Source organism: Rhinatrema bivittatum, chromosome 7 (assembly GCF_901001135.1).
Source record: "Rhinatrema bivittatum chromosome 7, aRhiBiv1.1, whole genome shotgun sequence".
Taxonomy (NCBI): Eukaryota; Metazoa; Chordata; class Amphibia; order Gymnophiona; family Rhinatrematidae; genus Rhinatrema; species Rhinatrema bivittatum.
In genome coordinates this window covers 107,805,503-107,827,173 of record NC_042621.1, presented here as the reverse complement: position 1 = coordinate 107,827,173, position 21,671 = coordinate 107,805,503, and the positions used below count along the sequence as shown (strand labels likewise).

Sequence of the window (21,671 nt, the reverse complement as noted above, 5' to 3'; positions counted from 1 at the left end):
ACATAGCAGGCTGTCGGGTAGACTTGGGGAAAGCCAGTGCATATCCCGGGAGTGAGATACAAGAAACAGATCAACTATTGGAGATCTGACAGGTATTTGTGACCCAGACTAGCCTCTCTTGGAGATAGGATGCTCGATTTGACCCAGCACGGCATGTCTTTTGTTCTTAATAATTGGCAGAGTATACGTACAAATTAGTTTGCACATTCCTTTTAAAATCGATCCCAAGACCCTTATTACATCCCTATATAGGGCTTTGTGCAGGAAAATGTGCGTAAGGGCTCGCACAAACCCATAGCAGCTTCAGCGCACCTTATTACATCGGCCTCTGTATGAGGTGTAGTAGATGCGGGTAAAACAGTGCACTCAGCCCAACACACTTTGAGGCCAAGGCAATACAGTATGCTCGGCCGAGCAGATGTTAATAGCTGAGCTCATAAAAAAAAAAAAATACAGAAATGCAGAAAATGTTTTTCTGTACTGCCTCCTACTTAATATTGTTGTGATATTAAGTCGGAGGGTGTACAGAAAAGCAGTTTTTTCTGCTTTTCTGTACACTTTCCTGGTGCTGGCAGAAATTAACGCCAGCTTTTGGGCAGGCGTTAATTTCTGAAAGTAAATTAAAATGTGCGGCTTGGCTATGATATGAAGTCGGAGGGTGTACAGAAAAGCATTTTTTTCTGCTTTTCTGTACACTTTCCTAGTGCCGGCCGGCAGAAATTAACGCCGACCTTTGGGCAGACTTTAATTTCTGAAAGTAAAATGTGCGGCTTGGCTGCACATTTTACTTTCTGTATGGGGCGGGAATAACTAATAGGGCCATCAACATGCATTTGCATGGTGAGGGCACTATTAGGTGCTGCGGGTTGGACACACGTTTTCGATGCGCTATTACCCCTGTCAGGCGTTTTTGACGCGCTAGCTTTACCACTTATTCAGTAGCTTTACCCCTTATTCAGCCAAGCCACACATTTTACTTTCAGAAATTAGCGCCTACCCAAAGGTAGGCGTTAATCTCTGCTGGCACCAGGAAAGTGCACAGAAAAGCAGTAAAAACTGCTCAAACTCCTCAAATTAATATCATGGCAACATTAAGTCGGAGGTCCCAAAAGTTAAAAATAATTAAAAATTAAAAAAAATAAATTTTAAATCGGCCGAAAACCGGATGCTCAATTTTGCCCATGTCTGGTTTCCAAACTGTGGCTGTCAACGGGTTTGAGAATCGACACCGGCAAAATTGAGCATCGGCTGTCAAACTCGCTGACAGCCGCTGCTCCTGTCAAAAAAGAGGCGCCTCTTTTTACCGCGGCCCGGCGATACTAAATCGCGCACACAGGAGAGTGGCCTGTGGGCGCGCCGGGAGAGCAGCGCTCCCCGCTCTCCCGCGACTTTTACTGTATCGGCCCGTGTATAAGGGGTAAGAATAGGGCGTGGAAAACGCGCGGGCTAACAGTGCACTGTGCTGGATCGTCCTGATTCTTGTGTCGGCCCCTTTACAGTATCGGCCTCATAGTCAGAGTCCGGCTCAGACGCATAGCACAACTTTCCCCGCGGTTGCATCAGCAACCTGCGGGCCCCCCCCCCAGCTCTTTTCAACTGGTTCTTCCGGTTATGGACAGGGACGCCGCCCAATAACACTGAGCTGTAGGAGGAGACCCGGAACCCGTGCACTGGTGGGACGGGTGCGCATGCGCGCTCGGTCGCGTGCTGTGGAAACCGGCGGTGGAAGCCTGTGTCAGGTAATGGGGAGCGTGCGCTCCCGGGTAGCTTTGTTTCTGCGCCGCGGGTGGCTGTGGGATTATTTGGGGCTTTGCGGGGACGACGGAGTCCGGTGCTCGGAGTGAAGGCAGGCGCCCGGCTTCGGGTGCTCGTCGCGGGCTCCCTCTGCGTCCCTGCTTGAAGGCTGACTCGGTGGGTGCCCTGATGGCAGAGGAGGAGGAGGCGGCGGCCTGCGGGGAAAAGGTGGTGGGGGTTTACGGTGAATCTTATTTATGGATGGGCAGGGGACGAGAAGCGCGGGAACTTTGGTGTTGAAGAGACTGTAAGTGTATGTGTGCGCCGGGTCAAGATACTTTTTACCTTGTGTGAGAAATGGGAGGTGTGAGCTGATCCAGTGTGTTTGGATGTATTGGTAAAAGACCCGTGATGATCACATTGACAGTTAAAATGATGTAAGTTCAATTTCTTTCGTAGATAAAACTGCCCGGTATTAACTCTTAGTTCTGTATTCTAGTTAGCCGATATGATGGGAAGTAGGAACAGTTTTTGACGAAGCATTTTCTGTAGTTGATGGTCTGCATTAGGTGACGAATTCTTTATAGAAACAAGAATTACCGTGCAGAGGCAGACCAGTGGTCCATCCAACCCTGCATCTGGTCTGGTAGTGACCGGTTTGGGTCACTCGGAAGAATCTAACAGACCCTAATAAAAAGTTCATGCTTCTCCTGGTGATCAATAAGAGAATGAAGTAGACACCCAGCTCTGTCTAGTTAATAATTTTTTATGGACCTGCCCTCTGGAAATGTATCCAGGCTATTTTTTAAATTCTGCTATACTGTTAGCCTTGAAGTTTAAATAAAGAGCACACAGATATGATTTCACATATTCACTGGAGGGTGGATACTAAGTAAAATTACCACAGTATTTTGACTTTAGTTGGGGCGATTATGACAAAATAAAGAAACTAGGAAAAATCTTAAAGGAGTGATTGTGGTTAAAAAGTTAGCATGAGGTGTGGACATTGTTTAAAAGTACACAAAATGTATTCCATGTATTAAAGTCTGAAGGAAGACCAAACAACTGCCAGCATGGTTGAATAGTGAGGTGAAAGAGGCAATTAAAGTCAAAAGGGCATCTTACAAAAAATGGAAAGCGCAATCAAATGAAGAAAATGAGTACTGGCAAGTTACTTGTAAAACCATAACAAAGAAAGTCAAAAAAGAATTTGAAAAGAAAGTTGCCATAGACGTAAAAATAAAACTTTCTCATTTGAGACAAAAAGCCTTTGAGAGAGACAGTTGGACCTCTAGATGACCTAGGGATATAAGGGGTGCTTACAGAAGACAAGGAAAAAGCAGAAAAAGTAAATGTTTTACCTCAGTTTGGTGTGGCCACACCTACACCAGACATCTTTGGTAATGATTCTGAGTAACTAAAGCAAATTTGTCAAAAAACTGGAAGATGTAGTAGATCGAATTGACAAACAAGAGTAACAGATCGCTGGGATTGGTTGGTGTTAAACCTAAAGATCTGAAAGAGCTCAAACACAAAATTGCAGTAATGGGTTACAGGTAATCTGTAACAGATGACTTAAAGCAGCCATAGTACCTGAAGACTGGAGGGTGGCCAATATAACATTATTTAAAAAGGCTACAGAGGTGATCTGGGAAATTATAGACCAGTAAGCCTGATGTTGGTGCAGGGCAAAATATTAGCTGCTGTTAAACAAAATTTACTGACAACGTGACTTATTTATTTGATTTAATATTTAGCTTTCTGGCATTTCAGAATTGATTAAATTCAGGTACTGTAGATATTTCTTTGTCCCCAGAGGGCTTACAATCTGCATTTATACCTGAAGCAGTGAAAAGTAGTGACTTGCCCAAGGTCACAAGGAATGGCTTAATGGGGAAGAGTCAACATGGTGTTGGCAAAAGGAAATCTTGCCATATCAGTCTTTTAGATTTTTTTGGAAGGTATTGATAAAGGTGAGCAGGTTGATATAGTGTATTTGGATTTTCAGAGGCCCTCATGAAAGATTTCATAGGAAATTAAAAAGTCATGGGATTGGAGGCAGTATCTTGTTGTGGATTGGTAACTGGTTAAAAAACGGGAAACAGCGGGTTACCTTAGTGTTGAGTGAGTGCCCCAGGGATCTGTACTGCTACTTGTGCTATTTAATGTATTCATTAATGATCTGGAAAAGGGACCAATAGTTGAGTTGAACAAACTTGCAGATGAGAGTATTAAAGTTGTTAAAACAGCAGCAGATTGTCAGGAATTGCAGTAGGACCCTGCGAGACTAGGAATCTGAGTGTCTAAATGACAAATGAAATGTTGACAAGTACAAAGTGATACACACAGGAAAAAATAATCTCAGTTACAGGTACATAATGCTGGGTTCTGTATTAGAAATTACCATCCAGGAAGAGGACCTCTGAATCCTTGTGGACAATACTTTGAAATATTCAGCTTAGTGTGCAACGGTGGTCAAAAAAGCAAATAGAAAGTTAGGAATACTTTGGAAAGGAATGAAGAATAAAACAAAAATACCTGGAGAAACCCATAAAGTGTACAGAAAAGCAGAAAATACTGCTTTTTCCCCGCCGATAAGCAGGCTGAATTAGCCATGCTGTCTGAAACGTCCTTCGTGGGTGGCTGAGGCGGAGCTTCTCAAAGATCACAGAGCTTTGCTCTGTGCGACTGCGGGTCCTTTCCTGCACGGCGCCATGATTACTCCTCAGTCTGTTTGTTTTTTTTCCGCGTTGCAGGTTTTCTTCTCATTCAGTTTCAAACAGTACTTTTCAGTGCTCCAGCATGGCTCCAAAACCACCTGGCTTTAAATACTGCCAGTGCGGAAAAATTATATCTGTCACTGATGGGCATAATTATCTTTGCCTGGGCCTGGATCACAACCAGTTCTCCCGCAGGGACTGTGGTCGTATGTTGCCCCAGGCCCATCGCCGACTTGTGTTAAAGATTGCCTGGCTGACGGAAGAGTTCTCGGAGCCTTATGCCCCACCGTCAGAGCGCCTATCGTCTCACTCATCACCAGGGCCGCACTTGGATTGTCCGGCAAAGCCAAAGAGAGCCTCTTCCTCCCTCGGGCTGCCATAAAAATGGCCAGGTGGGTCAGCCTACCCCCACATGAAGCCGCGCACTCCAGTCTCCCTGTAGAAATGGGCGTCAGTTGACGCACCGCCAAAGTCCGCAGATGAGCCTGTGGCGACCACCATCGAAGGGTTGAAGTGTGTGTTGTCACACCGTGCTAGAGTCGCCAACGCCTATTTATTATTTATTTATATATACTGTCAATCTGGGAGCCAAACTTGGCAGTTTACAGTAAAGCTAAAATAAAATGCATAGCAAATTATATCCTACATTAAAATCAAAGTGCAAGTCTACATAAAAAAATACCAAACATGATAAATAATCAAAAGGTTTTTCAAACTGTGTTCCATCTCTGTTGACCTATGACTGCTATCCTTTATCTGGGAGCTGAAACGCAATTACAAATAACCACTTTTTAAGATCTTTTTTAAAATGCTTGGTATCTGATTCCAGTCTCAATTTTGCTGGCATGATTTCCAGAGTTTAGGTCCTGCCTCTGAAATGGATCTATCCCTGACTTTGCTCAAGCATGCCCCGTATAGTAGGGATTTGCAGACCTTTTTTAGCTGATCTTAAGGTTCTATTTGGGGTGTATAGATGTAACAATGCATTTAACCATTCCACATTATTATTATATAGAGCAGTGATTCGCAACCTTTTTCCCATCATGACACACCTGACAGATCACGCTCACGTGTGACACACTGCTCGTTACAATTCATGGCAGAAATAAAAAATAAAGGCCCAGTATTATTTTTATTGTTAAGAATGACACAAGGGAAAGATACATATTCTGTCTGAACAGAAATTGCATAAATAGTAAACGTCCCACACCAAAACAGCACCAATTTCCAGTACTTAAACAGTAAACACCTTACTTAAGAAAAGGCAACGCTGAAAATATCACACCAGGCCTTAAGACATCAATATATCTCCTATTAGGAAAACGGAGTAGGCCAGGCTACTATAGAGCCCTACCCAGAAACTACACGCCAGCAGAGAACCTCACCTAACATGTGCCGACCCTCACCTAACAAAGAATAAAGAGACCAAAACGTATAACTAGAAGCATGCAGACAAAAACTGAATTGGAAACTGCAACAAGCCAGAGTCTCTGTATACAGTGCAACAAAGGAAAAAAAGAAACATCACCCATCCTTATAAAATAAATCAAGAAATATAAAATCAATAGCAGCAAAACCATACTAACAAAAAGAACAGATTATTTCAAAACAGCTGTTGAATGGAATATCCAATAATTAAAACACATAAAAAATTTCTAGGTACCAATAAAATATTTCAAAATAGCAGACGCAAAGGCCCAATAATGAAAAATAATAAGGATACAAAAAATGTTTTGCTCTGCATACCTGGGAACGTTTGATATCCAGGTGCCCTGAGATTGTTTGAATTAGCAGGAGGAGGGATGGTTTGCTTGCAACTTTCTCCTCTCTCTCTCTCACACTGGCTCTAAATAGCTCACATATACACATGTTTTTTCTCTTTCACTTTTATATAGGCTCTTAATTACACATTTACACACATGCTGTCTGTCTTTTCACGCTTACACATACAGGCTTTCAATTGCACACATATACGCTGTCTTTTTTTTCTCACAGACTCTCACATGCGCTCTCTCTTCTCATTTACACACAGGCTCTCAATCAAATTCTCACATGCTCCCTCACCTAAACCAGCTCTCAATCACACACAGACACACATGGTCTCTCTTTTTACTTATACACACAGGCTCTTAATCATACATACACATGATCTCTCTCACACACAAAGGATCTCAATCACACTCGCATACACTTTCACACAAACAGGTTTTCAATCAAACTTACACATACAGGTTCTCAGTCATACACTTCCATTCATGCTCTCTCTCACACACATACTCTCTTTCACATATACAGGCCTCAATCATTCACATACATGCTGGCTCACTCATATACACACACACACACACACACACAGCACCTCAAACACTCACTCTCCCCTCCCCCCGAACTAGCGACAGCAGCAGCCTCTTCCACTTCAACCCTAAAAGCAGCAGCAACCTCCTTCACTTTCAGCCCTCGCGGAGACCCATCGGCGGCGGGGGTTGACGTTCTTCGTTTTTCTCCGAGCCGCGCTGCTCATTTCTCAGGCTGCGGCTCCCTTCTCTTCTTTGGGCCGACGCTGCCTGCACTAGCATGGCCTCTTCTTCCCGCGCACACACCCGCTGCTCACCACTTCCTCTTCTGGGCCGCGGGGGGCGGGAAGAAGAGAGCATGCCGGTGTCGCTGACTCCAGCTCTCCTGCCGTGTTCTGCCCGGGCTTTCAGCATTTTAAGCCCGGGTGGAGGACCTATCTTGCTCGGGTAGGGGGAGCAGCTGGGTCAGCAGGGAACCGGGAAGTGTGGCGACATACCTGCGTGTGCTTGGCGACACACCGGTTGAGAACCACTGATATAGAGAATAATGTATAATTGCTAATGTTTTCTATTGTGCTCTAAATTTAACCGGAAGCCAATGCAAGGCTTGTATGATTGGTGAGATGTTCTAATTTCTTACAGACTGTAAGAACTTTTGCTGTCGCATTCTGTAGAATTTGACGTGGTTGTATTGTTGAGTATGGTAGACCATGTAAAAGTGAATTGCAGTAGTCAAATTCACTGAAAATCAGTGTTTGTAGAACTGCTCTAAAATCAGTTAAATGTAAAAGTGGTTTTAGTATATTTAACTTATAACTGTTCTTTATTTTTTGATTCATGTGTTTTTACATTGAGAGCTTGCTATAAATAATGATGCCCAAATCATGCTCATATTCTGATAGTTCTATTTTTGTTTATTATTTAGCTGATTGGGATACATGTTGTTTTCTTATTCAAAAGGATTATTTCTGTTTTTTCCAGATTTAGAACTAATTTCATTTGTTGGATTAATTGTTTGATACTTATAAATTTCTAAAGTTTTTAATGCATGTTCAATTGATGTATTAATCAGGACCAGAAATTGAATGTCATCTGCATAGATTTATTTATTTAACATTTTTATATACCAAAATTCATGTAGCAAAGTTACATAGATGAAGTATTTTAATACTCAGGCTTGATAAGAAATGACATAGTGGTGTCATGTATATGTTAAATAGCATAGCCGATAGCGCTGATACTTAAGGTAATCCTGTTTCTAATTGTAATGCTTCTGATATATAGCTTTCAAGTCTTGCATTAAAGGAGCGATCAGTTAAAAAAAGATGTAAACCACTGTAGAACAGTGCTTCTTATGCCAAGCTCTTTTATTTATTGTTTTATTTATTTGGTTTTTTTTTTATATACCGACATTTGATCTCAATTGAGATATCACACTAATTATCATGATATTATGATCTATTGTATCATATGCAGCTGACAGGTCCAGTAGAGCTGAGAGGTAAGCAGATCCTGAATCAAATCCTCATAATACTGTGTCTTGTAATGGCAATAGCAAAGTTTCAGTACTATAATTTTTCCTAAATCTATGTTGTGACAGGAATAACAGATTGTGTGATTCTAGGTAATCTGAAAGTTGAGAGTACTATTTTTTTCAGTAATTTTGGCTAATGCTGGTAAGTTTAATATTGGTCTATAATTATTTAAGTCATGAATGTCTTTATTTGGTTTTAGCATTGGTCTGACAGCTGCACATTTTAGACATTTGAGTAAATAGCCTTCTTTGAGGGAAAGGTTAACAATTGTCGTAATTTTCGGCACAATTATCTCATTTATTAGTTTCAAGTTTTTGTTTGAAAGTAAATCAATAGGGTGAGTAGCAGGGTTTAATTTGTTTAATATAATTTTTATTTCTAACATTGATGTAGGATTAAATTTTGACCAGATATTTTGTTTCTAAAGATATACTTTGTAACAGATTAATGTTAAAGTCTTTGGTCAGGTTTTGTATTTTAGTGTTGAAAAATTTGGCAAATTTGTTACATGTCTCTATTGATGCCGACACGATGCATGAATTGATGATCATACATGGGAGGCACTGTCGATGCTTGTGTTGAAGACAATGCACTCGTGCAAGGATGCTTTGCACACTGGTGTACCGAAGCAGCATCATCGAGCGTCATGCGCTGCCATCGACGCACTTTCCAACACAGAAGCTATTGGCATCGAAATCCACAACACAGAGGGGCTCGGAGTCGCATCCAGTACCAGGCTTCTCATCTTCTAAGCCATAAGCCAGCGATGGACCCTCAAGTCGTATTCACACATGAGCAGATGGTGGAAATGGGTTTCTCAGACATTGAGCCTCTCTGAGCATCTGTCTTCGGCTTTGTCTGGTTCTTTGGAAAGAATCTACTCAGATTTGTCTTCCGTGTCTAAGAGGAAGTGGTTTTCCCCTCAGCTGCAGGAGAGGCATAAGAAGCCTTCCAGATGGGAACAGTCAGAGCATTGCCCCAGGGTCCTGGATTCCGATATCCTGCTAGTGGCTCTTCCTTCGGCAGATCATCTCAGGGGACGAGGAAAAACTCCCATTCCTGGCCAGGGAGATCTGGCGTCACAGGCCGTGTCTTGGATTTCCCAGATTCTTACCAGTTTTTCACCTCCTTAGAAGAGTGAAAAGGCCGTCCATCTAGCCCTCCTCCGTTGGACATCTCACTGAAAGAGATGTCCAAGAGAGAGCAGCCCGACTCAAGAGCCTGGGAGCACAGATCCCCAGTTTTCCCCGCAGCCAGATGCTGGCCCGGACGACTTCCCTCCACAGTCACCGGGTTCTTTGATGGGGATACCGTCTGACCCACTGGAAGAGCAACCAGAGCCGTCCTCACCACGGGAAGATCTTTCCTACCCTAAATTCATGGAAAAGGTGGGAGCTCATCTTGGTATTGAGGTCAAGAAGGTTCTGGATCCGTGAGTGGACATGCTGAGAATTCTAAAATGTTTGAGGTTCCAGCAGAACTGACTGCCTTCCCATCCCATGCTGTATTGGACTCCATGATGGCAAAGGCATGGGAGTCTTCTTTTTCCAGTCAGGCGACCTCGAGAAAGACTGACCTGAAGTTCAGATTGAGGCAGTCTCCGTACTATAGCATGGTCCAGCTCCCACACATATCAGTGGTGGTGAAATCCGCCGTGAAGCGCTCCAAGAAGACCCACCTTCGTTCCAATACCCCTCTTGGCAAGGACTGCAGGTATTTGGACAACTTCGGTAAGAAAGCTTTTCAAGCAGGCATGCTGAATGTGAAGATACAACAGCATCAATTTTACATCATGCAGTAACTGTATGAATGCTTGCAGTCCCTGAGGCCCCATCTTGCCTCCACCTCATATGATGCAGCTCCACCGCAACAGTTTCTTGACTTGGAGGAGGGTTTGTGACACCTTCTACATTTCATATGCAAGACCTTTGAAACGTCCATCCGTACTTCGGCAGGGGCCATGGCAGTGCGACGACTAGCATGGTTGCACACTAGCGCTGTTCAGGAGGACGTACATGAGAAGCTAGCGGATATCCACTGTAAGGGCGATAACTTGTTTGGGGACAAGCTGCGATAAATGTCTCCCAATTAAAGGAGCAAAACGTGGCAGTCTTGTCACTGGCGTTGTCATGGACCAGCAGTCGACGGGCGGGAAGTACTACCCCAGCTTCAGGAGGAGTTACTACCAGAGGCACCCTCAAATGCCATACCCAGCCTATCATCCACCGAGTTTTCAGCAGAGGAGACCACAGTCGCAGCAACCCCGAAATGGACCGCAGGGTCAGGGGCAGCAGTATCCTCCACAGGGCAACACGCCAAAACCCCCACAAAATTTGTAGGAGTCACAGGGCTACCTGTACCGCTGTATGTGGGAGGCAGAATATCGTTCTTTTACCATTCTTGGACAGCGATTACCTCAGATTAGTGGGTGCTGAACATCATAGAGAGGGTTACCTATTGAACTTCAAGAGCAGCCCAGTCTTACTGCACCTGGTGCAGCCCCATCAGTCCCGCTCAGAAGATAAACATCTGTGGCAGAAAGCAATCAACAATCTGCTTCATCAGGACTCGAGTCAGCAGATACCCCACCATCAGCTGAACAAGGGATTCTATTCCCAATACTGCCTCATACCCATGAAGTCTGGGGGCCTTCATCCAATCCTGGACCTACGGGTTCTCAACAAATTTCTGGGCAAGGAGAAGTTCAAGATGACATTAAGTCAGTTCTACCCTTCCTACAGCCCAACAATTGGATGTGCTCGCTGGATCTCAAGGATGCATACTCCCACATCCCATTGCACCAGTCATCCTGGCGCTGCCTTTGTTTCCAAGTCAATACGCACCACTACCAGTACAAGTTCTTCCCTTTTGGGCTTTTGTCCATCCCGAGGGTCTACATGAAGTGTGTAGTGGTGGCCCATCCCAGACAGAAAGGGATTCAACAATTCCCATACCCAGACAACTGGTTGATAGTTGCATCGAAACCATCTGCTCTTCAGAGCGAATTGGAAACAGTACATTGTCTGGAGGGTCTAGGTTTCGCCATTAACTACAAAAAATCCAGCCTCCAACTCACACAGAACCTATAATTTATTGGGGCCAGGATAAATACTCGTTCTTGCCAGCAGACAGAGCCCATGCGCTTCGCACTCTAGCTGTCCAAATGAGAGCTTGTACATGCACCTTGGCTCATCGAATCCTGACCCTATTGGGCCATATGGCTGAGGCCATATATGTAGTGCTGCGAACTCGCTTGCACATGCAAAACCTGCAGTGGGAGCTGAAGGTGCAGTGGACTCAATTCTCACAACTTCTGTCAAGGAAGGTCTCTCTGACCCCAGATATGCGACGGGACCTAACATGGTGGTTACGCCCTGCGGTTCTCACTATCAGAGTGTCACTCTACCCCCTGGCCCATCAAGTTTTCCTGATCAGAACCTTCAACCAAGGGATCGGGAGCCCACTTGGAGCATGTGCAAATGCAGGGGCTTTGTCCTCGTGGGAGCAAAGACAGCAAATAAATCTCTTAAAGCTCAGAGCAATAAAGAATGCCCTGCACACGTTTGGGAGCCTCCTGCAAGGGCAGAATGTCATGATTCACACAGACAGTCAGGTGGCCATATCCTACATAAACAAGAAGAGTCAGGTTCCTGGGTACTTTGCAGGGAGGCAGTCCGCATTCTAGAATGAGTGGAGAAAAGCTCCATCTCCCTCTAAGCAACATATCTGCCGGGTGTGGCAAACACTAATGCTGACAGATTGAGCAGAATATTCCATCCACATGAGTGGGAGCTCCACCAGAAGGTGGTGGATGAGCTGTTTGCGACCTGGGGTCTCCCATGCATGGATCTCTTTGCTACAGAGCACAAGAAGAAGGTGGAAAGATTCTGTTCTGTCTACTCCTGTAAGACACGATTCACACAGGATGCGTTCTCTATACCATGGATGGAGGGCCTTTTTTATGCCTATCCTCTGATCCACTGATCTGCAGGACGGTGCAGAGTTCATTCTGATAGCACCAGCATGGCCCAGACAGCCGTGGTATGCCTATCTAGTTCGACTCTCCATTGTCTCTCCTATTTCCCTGGGCGACAATGTAGATCTCCTGACTCAGGAGCATGGCACTTTGCGTCACCCCATTCACTCCTCGCTTCATCTTGCTGCGTGGAGATTGAGAGTACAGTATTAAGTCATTTGCACTTGCCATCGGAGATTCAAGATGTCTTGGTTTCATCCAGGAAGTCTTCTATCAGGAAAAATTATCAAGGCAAGTGGCAAAGATACTCGGCCTGGTGTGGCTGCAGAGACATGGACCCCCATCTCTTGCTCCCCGGAGTTACTACTTGAGTATCTTCATTCCCTGTATCAAGCAGGGCTGATGACCACTTCTGTGCGGGTCCACGTGCGTGCCATCGCAGCCTATCATCACCTGTGCAATGGCCTCCCCGTATCCAGCCACCTGCTAGTCTCCCGAATCATGAAAGGGATATTGCACCTAAGACTGCCTATGCTGAAAGCCGCCTGTTCCATGGGACCTCAACCTAGTGCTGGAGCAGCTCATACTTCCCCCTTTTCGAACCATTGGATAGTAGCCACACAAAGTATCTTACACGGAAGGTACTTTTTCTTGGTAGCGGTTTCCTCTGCTAGAAGGGTCAGCGAGTTACAGGTGCTGGTCCACTACTCCTCGTATCTGCAATTTCACTATGATAAAGTCACTTACAAACACATCCCTCGTTTTTACCCAAGGTAGTTTCAGCTTTCCATCTTGATCAGACCATCACTTTGCCAATGTTCTTCCCAAAACCGCACAAGGATGAAAGGGAGCAAATGCTCCACACACTGGACTGGAAAAGAGCCTTAGCTTACTATAAGCATAGGATACATTGAGTGAAAAGGATCACTCAGTTGTTTGTTTCCTTCAGCCCGAATGCCCTGGGCTTCCCGGTGACAAAACGGACTCTGTCTAATTGGATCTACCAGTGTATCCAATTTTGTTACACCAAGAGATCAACGAACCTTTCGAGTACACCAAGTAAGAGCAATGATAGCTTCAGTGGCTCATCTCCACCATGTTCTGTTGCTGGACATTTTGTAAGGCAGCCACGTAGTCATCACTACATACTTTCGCGTCACGTTACTGTCTTGATCAGCAAGTCGCAGCGGATGCTGCGCTGGGCTCGGCACTATTAAGGTCAGCGACAAAGTATTAAGACTGTCCACATCGGGAGTGGGTTGGGCGCACACTGACATCTGAGAAGGCAGGACAATGCGGGATCGATCCATGACACTTCAAAATGCATGCACAACCTTCAGCTGGGGACTCCCAGACAGCATGGGTAATTCAGCCCGCTTATCTGTGGGGAAAAAAGCAAGTATGCTTACTGTAAATGGTGTTTTCCGTAGATAGCAGAATGAATTGGCCATTCTCACCCGCCCACCTCCCTGGACAGCCTCTAAGTTCAGTGCTTCGCATGGTGGCTATGTTATAGACTGAGGAGTTATCATGGCGCTGTGTGGAAAAAGACGCACAGCCACACAGAGCAAAGCTCTGTGATCTTTGAGAAGATCTGCCTTGGCCACCCCTGGCAGGACGTCCCACACAGCATGGCTAATTTATCCTGCTATCTATGGAAAACACCATTTACGGTAAGCAAATTTGCTTTTTCTGTACTTCCTCTGACTTAATGTCATGGTGATATTAAGTCGGTGGAACTAAAAAAAAAAAAAAAAATGTGCCGGCGGTCATGTTAGGAAAAGGGGTGCTCAATTAACGAGCGTCCATTTTCCTAACCTGTGGCTGTGCACAGGTTAGGAAAAGGGATGCTCTAAAACTGAGCATCCATTTTCCTAACCCTCTAACAACCACCTCTCTCAGGTGCCTGCTGCTGAGGAAGCTCTAAGGGCTCGCAATTTCCCCAGCACCTCCTTTTTACCACGGCAGCCCATTTGCATTTTGCATTGGGCACCCTGGAGAGGTGGATCGGCGCGCGTAAGGGAACCGATGCTCGATCATGAGCGCCCATTTAATGCGTGACAATATTGCATCGGCCTGAATGTTTGCAGATCAAGCCTTTAACTTCTCTGCTTCTTCTTTTTCAAAAGCTGTTACCCAGGCTTGCCTATGCCTGACTGAAAAGAAAGAGGAGGGTAGGGGAGGCTTCTCTTCCTCAAAAGCCACTATGACGTTAAATGGGGGGAGAGGCAGGGATATTCCCCCTCAATCCCTAGTAAAGATAAATAAAACCACAAAAACACACCCTCAAACCAAACAAGTTTTAAAATCAAACAAAACCACCATAAATCAACACAAAAAAGTTATATGGACATTTTCTCCAGGAACTTGCCAAGTTGGTTTTAAATCCCGCTATGCTAGTTGCCTTGATCACGTCCTTTGGCAACAGATATCAAAGCTTTATGGTGTGCTGAAAGAATAAATTCTTTCGCTGATTTGTTTTATGTTCAATATGAGGTAGATTTTCAAAGAAGCGTGCGGATGTCCATGTGCACGCGCTACCCAGCGTGCACACATGGACGCCCAATTTTATAACATGTTATAAAATCGGGGGTCGGCGAGTGCAAGGGGGTGCACAATTGTGAGCGTCGACGCCTGCGAGCTTCACCTGTTCCCTTCCCCCTACTCTATCCTTCCCACCCCCTCGACCTACCTTTTGCGCCTGCCAGCAGCCTGCCAGCATACAATCCTCCGACACAGTGGTAAATGGCCGCTGTGCCGGAGGCCTCTGGCCCCGCCCGGACCACCCTTTTTTCAAGCCCTAGGACTTAGACGTGTCCCGGGGCTTTATGCACGTCGCTGGGCCTTTATGAAATAGTCCCGGCACGTGTAACCCCCCATTACATGCGTAAACCCTTGAAAATCCAGCCCTGTCTCTATTAAATTTTCAACAAAGCAAAATTAGAAAACACAGGTACATCGACCTGAAACATTTAACCTGAAGTGAAAAGAAAAACAGGATACAATTTGTCTCCTTTCAGTCCTCTTCCCCCCCCCCCCCCCCTCTATCCCACCCAACACTGTAAATAAGAACATAAGAAATTGCCATGCTGGGTCAGACCAAGGGTCCATCAAGCCCAGCATCCTGTTTCCAACAGAGGCAAAACCAGGCCACAAGAACCTGGCAATTACCCAAACACTAAGAAGATCCCATGCTATTGATGCAATTAATAGCAGTGGCTATTCCCTAACAGGCCAATACAGTAAAAGTCGCGGGAGAGCGGACTCTCCTGGCATGTAGCGCACGCACAGGCCACTCTCCTGTGCTCGCGATTAAGTAAAAAAAAAAATATTCAAATTAGGACCCGTGGTAAAAAGGCGCTAGGGAAACTAGCGCTTCCCTAGCGCCTCTTTTTTGACAGGAGCGGCGGCTGTCAGTGAGTTTGACAGCCTATGCTCAATTTTGCCGGTGTCGGTTCTCAAACCCGCTGACAGCCATGGGTTCGGAAACTGGACGTCGGCAAAATTGAGCGACCGGTTTTCAAGCCGCGGGCTGATTTAAAAATTTTTTTTTTAATTTAATTATCTTTAACTTTTGGGACCTTCGACTTAATATCGCCATGATATTAAGTCAGAGGGTGTACAGAAAAGCAGTTTTTACTGCTTTTCTGTGCACTTTCCCGGTGCCGGCAGAAATTAACGCCTACCTTTGGGTAGGCGCTAATTTCTGAAAGTAAAATGTGCGGCTTGGCTGCACATTTTACTTTCTGTATCGCTCGGGAATAACTAATAGGGCCATCAACATGCATTTGCATGTTGCGGGCGCTATTAGTTTCAGGGGGGTTGGATGCGCGTTTTCTACGTGCTATTACCACTTACTGAATAAGGGGTAAAGCTAGCGCGTCAAATGTGCGTCCAAACGTGGGTTAACAATGCTCTCCGCTGGAGCGCACTGTACTGTATAGGCCTGTAAGTAAACTTGATTAATAGCCGTTAATGGACTTCTCCTCCAAGAACTTTTCCAAACCTTTTTTGAACCCAGCTACACTAACTGCACTAACCACATCCTCTGGCAACAAATTCCAGAGCTTTATTGTGCGTTGAGTGAAAAAGAATTTTCTCCGATTAATCTTAAATGTGCTACTTACTAACTTCATGGAATGCCCCCTAGTCCTTCTATTATTCGAAAGTGTAAATAACAGATTCACATCTACTCGTTCAAGATCTCTCATGATCTTAAAGACCTCTATCATATCCTACCTCAGCCGTCTCTTCTCCAAGCTGAACAGCCCTAACCTCTTCAGCCTTTCCTCATAGGGGACAGAACAGGATTATAGGGCATAGACCTCTTGAAACAGTGCTATGGAGCAGTAGAGAACACGATAATTAGGACATCCTTTTTGGTATCTGCAGGGTGTCTGTTATCTCTGCATAGTACCATGTCTTAGTTTAAGAGAGATTGCCAGAATGTTGGAATCCTGGAGAGAGAAAATAACTGAATTTATCCCAAGTATTCTTCATAATATTAAAGTTTTTTACGTGAACTCATTTTGGCAGAGAGGAACTCAAAAGTAAACAATTTCACTAACAAATTAAACCACAGTGAATGTTGAGGTTTTGTTGAACCAACCCATGTAGATAGAATGGCTTTTTTCCCCCACCAAGCCAGCCTTCCTTAGAAAGGCATAATGCCCTACATCGTCAGTCAAGGGAGAAAGTTGGACAAAGCTAAACAGCCATAAGTGAGGGTCATTTGGAACATCTGTTTTCAGGATTTCAGCACAGCTCTGTCTTACCCGAGACCAAAAGGACTGTATTGGGGCGCAAGACCAAAAACAATGATAACAGTCACCAGGGGCAGCCTCACATTTAGGACCTAAATTACTATCAGACTGTTGAGCCAAGAAGGCTTTGTCTGGAGACCAATAGAAATGCCACAAACATTTAAATTGCCGTTCTCATAGCAGAAAACATTTGATTAAGGTCAGGATATCACTAAAACAGGCTTGGAATTCTTGAGAAGAGAGTCTATACTCTGACCATGTCTGCCATTTCTCATCCAGAGTTTGTAGTCCCTGTGAGGAGGAGGTGGCCTGAATTGATTTGATAAACTTGATGATTGAAGGTTTGTACTTGCCATCCCCTAGTATAATATCCTGCAACGTCCTAGAGGAGGAATAACCTAGAAAGGAAACTTCAAAGGTCTTGACAAAATGCCTGAGCTGTAAGTATGCATAGAAGTCTTGGCAAGGCAGAGAAAACTGTGATTGCAGTTCCAGTAAACTGAAAAACCCCTGCCTTGGGAAAATAATGGATAGATATAAATCAGGCTTTGCTCCTTCCAACAGTGAAAAACTGATCTACCCATTCCTGGTTCAAACATACCATTGTCACATGTGCTTAAAAGGGGAGTTAATCTATGTGAGATTTTAAGCAGAGAACATAAGTACAACCAAGCATGTTGGCTAGATGCTACCAGAATGTGTGAGTGTAATTCAAGCAAAACTAGAGCATGAGCTACTTGTGGCATATTATTCAGTGAGGGTAAGTTGTACCAATCTAGCAAATGGGAGTAAGGAACAAAATGTGAGGATCCCAAGATCCAATCCCTCAGAAAACGTGGCATACATGCTAGATTATACAGTCTCAAATTAGGACATCCCAAACCCCGAGCTTTGGTTGGATAAGGTTTTTCAGACATCCTGGCTCTCTTCCCGTTCCATAGGAATTTACAAAATAGTTTCTCTACATCTCTATGAATTTGTTTTATAATCCAAATTGGTTTCATCTGAAAAATATAGAGCCATTTAGGCAAGATAATCATTTTCAGTAAATGTATCATACCTAAAAGACAGTAGTAGACCCTGCCATTGTTTTAGGGATTGAGACATATTACACATTAATGGCTGGATATTGGCGGAGTAAATTTCGTTAGGATTTGTTGAAATCCGGATTCCCAGATATTTTATTTCCTTATGTACCCATTTGAGGGGGAAATGGCCCCTCCAATTAAGTTGCCCATTTCTGCAGACATCAAGTGTCTTTGATTTATCCTGGTTAATCCATAAACCTGCAAACCTACCATAGGCGGTTTGAAGCTCCAGTAATAAAGCTAAAGAATCTCCAGGCTTGGTAAGGAAAACCAGGACTTTCCTAGCGTGTAGCCAGATGGACTCAGACCAGTGGGTTATGTGCTCCTCTGCTAACAGATGGGAGAGTCCATTTGTCTACACCAGAGCTTTCCAAACTTTTCATGTTGGTGACACACTTTTTAGACAAACATAATTTCGGGACACAGTAATTAGTCTACAAGCAAACCGGAGGTTAAAGGTGAAATGTATTTCGACAATTTATGTATGTTTCCTTAAATATATACATCATAAAATGTTTCACGACACAACATATCTTGTGAAAACCTTTCGTTTATATTAAAAATATATAATATTCCAAGATTAATGTTATTGTTATAATTTATGAGTAACAATAATAAAACAAAGTTATTGTGTTATTCAATTTACCTCTTTAATGAGATATATGAGCTTGATGGGATGAACACAGCTTTTGAATATTTGGTGTTAATAAAAAAGTCCAAAGGGTCTTCTGCATAATTTTAAAAAGCTGGCCAGTTTCACACTATATAATTATTTGATAGCCTCATTCAACTAATTCTACATGGCTATGAGAGTGAAATCTGGAATTTTTAGGAAGGGACAGAATGTCAATATAAATCCTGCACCTCCAGTTCTGTAACTCTGTGCATCCACTGAAATTCCCCCAAACAATGGAGCTTGGATGTTTCCCTTACAGCTCATCATACTAAAAGATATTTTCAAATGCTGGTGTCACCTCACAGTAACAGCAGCACAAACACCTTCCACTGCCAGGCACATTGTGAACTAAAATAAAACCTCGCAAAAAAGACACTCAAAATCTATACTGCAATCCCATTGTAACATAACAGTAATAACACCAAGGACTCAAACAACAATAACCCTACCTGTGAAAAAGCATGGGTAAATATTACACTGGGTCCTAGAATACCAATACACCACCTATTGAGGAAACAAAACAAACCCGATTGCTATAGATCCCTATGCTAGCAGAATCTCTCATCATGGTCACACACACAGAGCAGAGACAGACCCTCACCAAATACAGAATACAAAATAAAGGAGCACAAATTAGACAAAAACTGAAATGGAAACTCCAAGAAGCCAGACTCTGTGTATTAACAATGGAAAAACAGAACCACCATTCCTCATAAAACAAACAAAATCAAGAAACATAAAGCATCAGTTATAATAGTAAAACCATACTAATAAAAGAATATTTTAAAACTACTGATAAATAGAATTTCTATTAATTAAAATCATATACATTTTTTACAATTTCCCAGAGGTTATCCTCTCTCACACAGACTCACATGTCCATTCTCTCTCACACATACACTGTCACATACATACACATTCATGCTCTTATACCCACCATAACCTCTCGCTCTCACAGACACTGACACACTCTCAGGCTCTAAGACACTCTTTCCCCCTCCACACACACCCCACACACAAACTCTTACTCCCCTGGATTTTCTCATACACACTCTCTCTGGCTCCCTCACATACACACAAACACACACACCCAGGCAAGTTCCCAATCATTCTCACACAAACACACACACCCAGGCAAGCTCCCAGTCATTCTCACACACTAAAACTGACCCCCAGGCAGGCTCCCATTCATTTTCACACCACTCCCTCACCATCCCCCAGGCAGGCACCCATCCATTCACACACATACACCCCCAGGCAGGCACCCATTCATACACATGCACACACTAAAGGCAGACCCCCTCTCTTTCTTTTGCCAGCAACCTCGGAGCCTCTCTCATTCCTCTGATGCCGCATGGCTATTGGGGAGGCGCTGATTGCTGCTATTGGCACTGAAGCCCATTCTGCTGCCGCCTCTGTGCAGGCCCTGTGGGTTTCCAGTTCCTCCATGTTGATCTCGTACATTGTGAGATCCGCATAGAGAAAGTGCTACTCTTGACATTAACAAAGATTACATGTGCCAATCAGTAAAAAGTAATTTATTTCTTTTTTTTTTACCTTTGCTGTCTGATCTTAGTTTTCTAATTGGTTGGTCCCAGGCTTTTTTGTTCCACCTCCCCTTTCTTATTTTTTTGCCAATTCATTTCATATTGTCTTTTTTTCTATTTCTTTTCTCTCCATCTGTCTTCTTCCCTCAAACATACAGTCAGGTTCTCATTCTCACATGCTTTCTCTCTCTCTCTCTCTCACACACACACACACACACACACACAGGCTCTCACTCTCACATGCTCTCTCTCTCATACAATCATTCATACACAGTCTCTCTCTTGCACATGCTGTCTGACTCTCACACACCCAGGCTCTCTCTCACTCCCACATGCTGTCTTGCTCATGCACAGGCTCTCACTGTCACATGCTGTCTCTCTCTCACACACACACACAGGCTCTCACATGCTGTCTCTGCAAACATTGAGATCCTCACTCCCACACCCAATCTCTCAACTCACACAGGCACCCAATCTCTCAACTCAGCTCATACAGCACCCAATCTCTCAACTCAGCTAATACACGCACTCTACGGGCCTTCAGCCTCTCTCTTACCTCTGGGCCTCTTCTTCACGGGTCGCTGCAGGATCGGCTCTGCAGCGCCCCTGATCTTCTCGGGCCGATCCGATCCGCGGTGGGGGCCCTGCTACCGGGCCTCTTCTCGCCCGCTGCAACAACGCGGCTCCTCTTCTGCACGTGGCTGCTTCATCTCCTTCCTGCCCGTGCGGCTCCGGCAACATTTTTCTTCCGGGGCTGCGTGGGCAGGAAGGAGGCGGAGCACCTGCACGTTTAGACGTGCCCTTTTTCTTCGGGCCGTGGTGACGTGAACTCACCACGGCCTTACCGATCTTCCGGCTGTGTGTCTGCGGCACACAGAACAACGATTCTTCGCTGCTCAGCCGCCAGTGGGATGAGCTCCACCGGCGGCCGCATTGGCTCCCACTTGCCGGTGTGTCACGTGCACCGGGCTTGCGCGGCACACCTCAGGCGACACACGCTTTGGAAAGCTCTGGTCTACACTAAGGAAAACGAAATTATCAGGTAAGTAATTTCTCCAATCATCCGCAAAAGCAGCTACCTAAAAGATGAGCTAGTGCCGCTGAAAACTAGTAATTTGTTGTACCATCTCAATTTTTCTTTACAGGGCATAAATAGAATGTAAAGCAGCAGAGAAAGTGGGCAACCTTGCCTAACCCCTCATTGAATCTCAATCGCAGTTGATTTGTACCCATTAGCTATTATAAATGATAAGGGATTATGATACAGCATAGGAATGTAGGAAACTGTCTCCCTGAAACCCAAATCTATGAAGGACTGAGAAGAGGTAAGGCCACGCT

The 21,671-nt window shown here is 44.4% G+C and overlaps 1 protein-coding gene across 1 annotated transcript in view; it reads left to right on the top strand.

The window, feature by feature from the left end:
* Window positions 1–1,600: 1,600 nt before the first annotated feature.
* The window catches only part of AARS (alanyl-tRNA synthetase), a 163,333-nt gene continuing 143,262 nt past the window's right edge, over window positions 1,601–21,671 (top strand). The window contains 1 exon segment of the mRNA XM_029608901.1: window positions 1,601–1,739. Within this exon segment, the coding sequence (XP_029464761.1) occupies window positions 1,689–1,739 (51 nt within the window). The 5' untranslated portion in view covers window positions 1,601–1,688.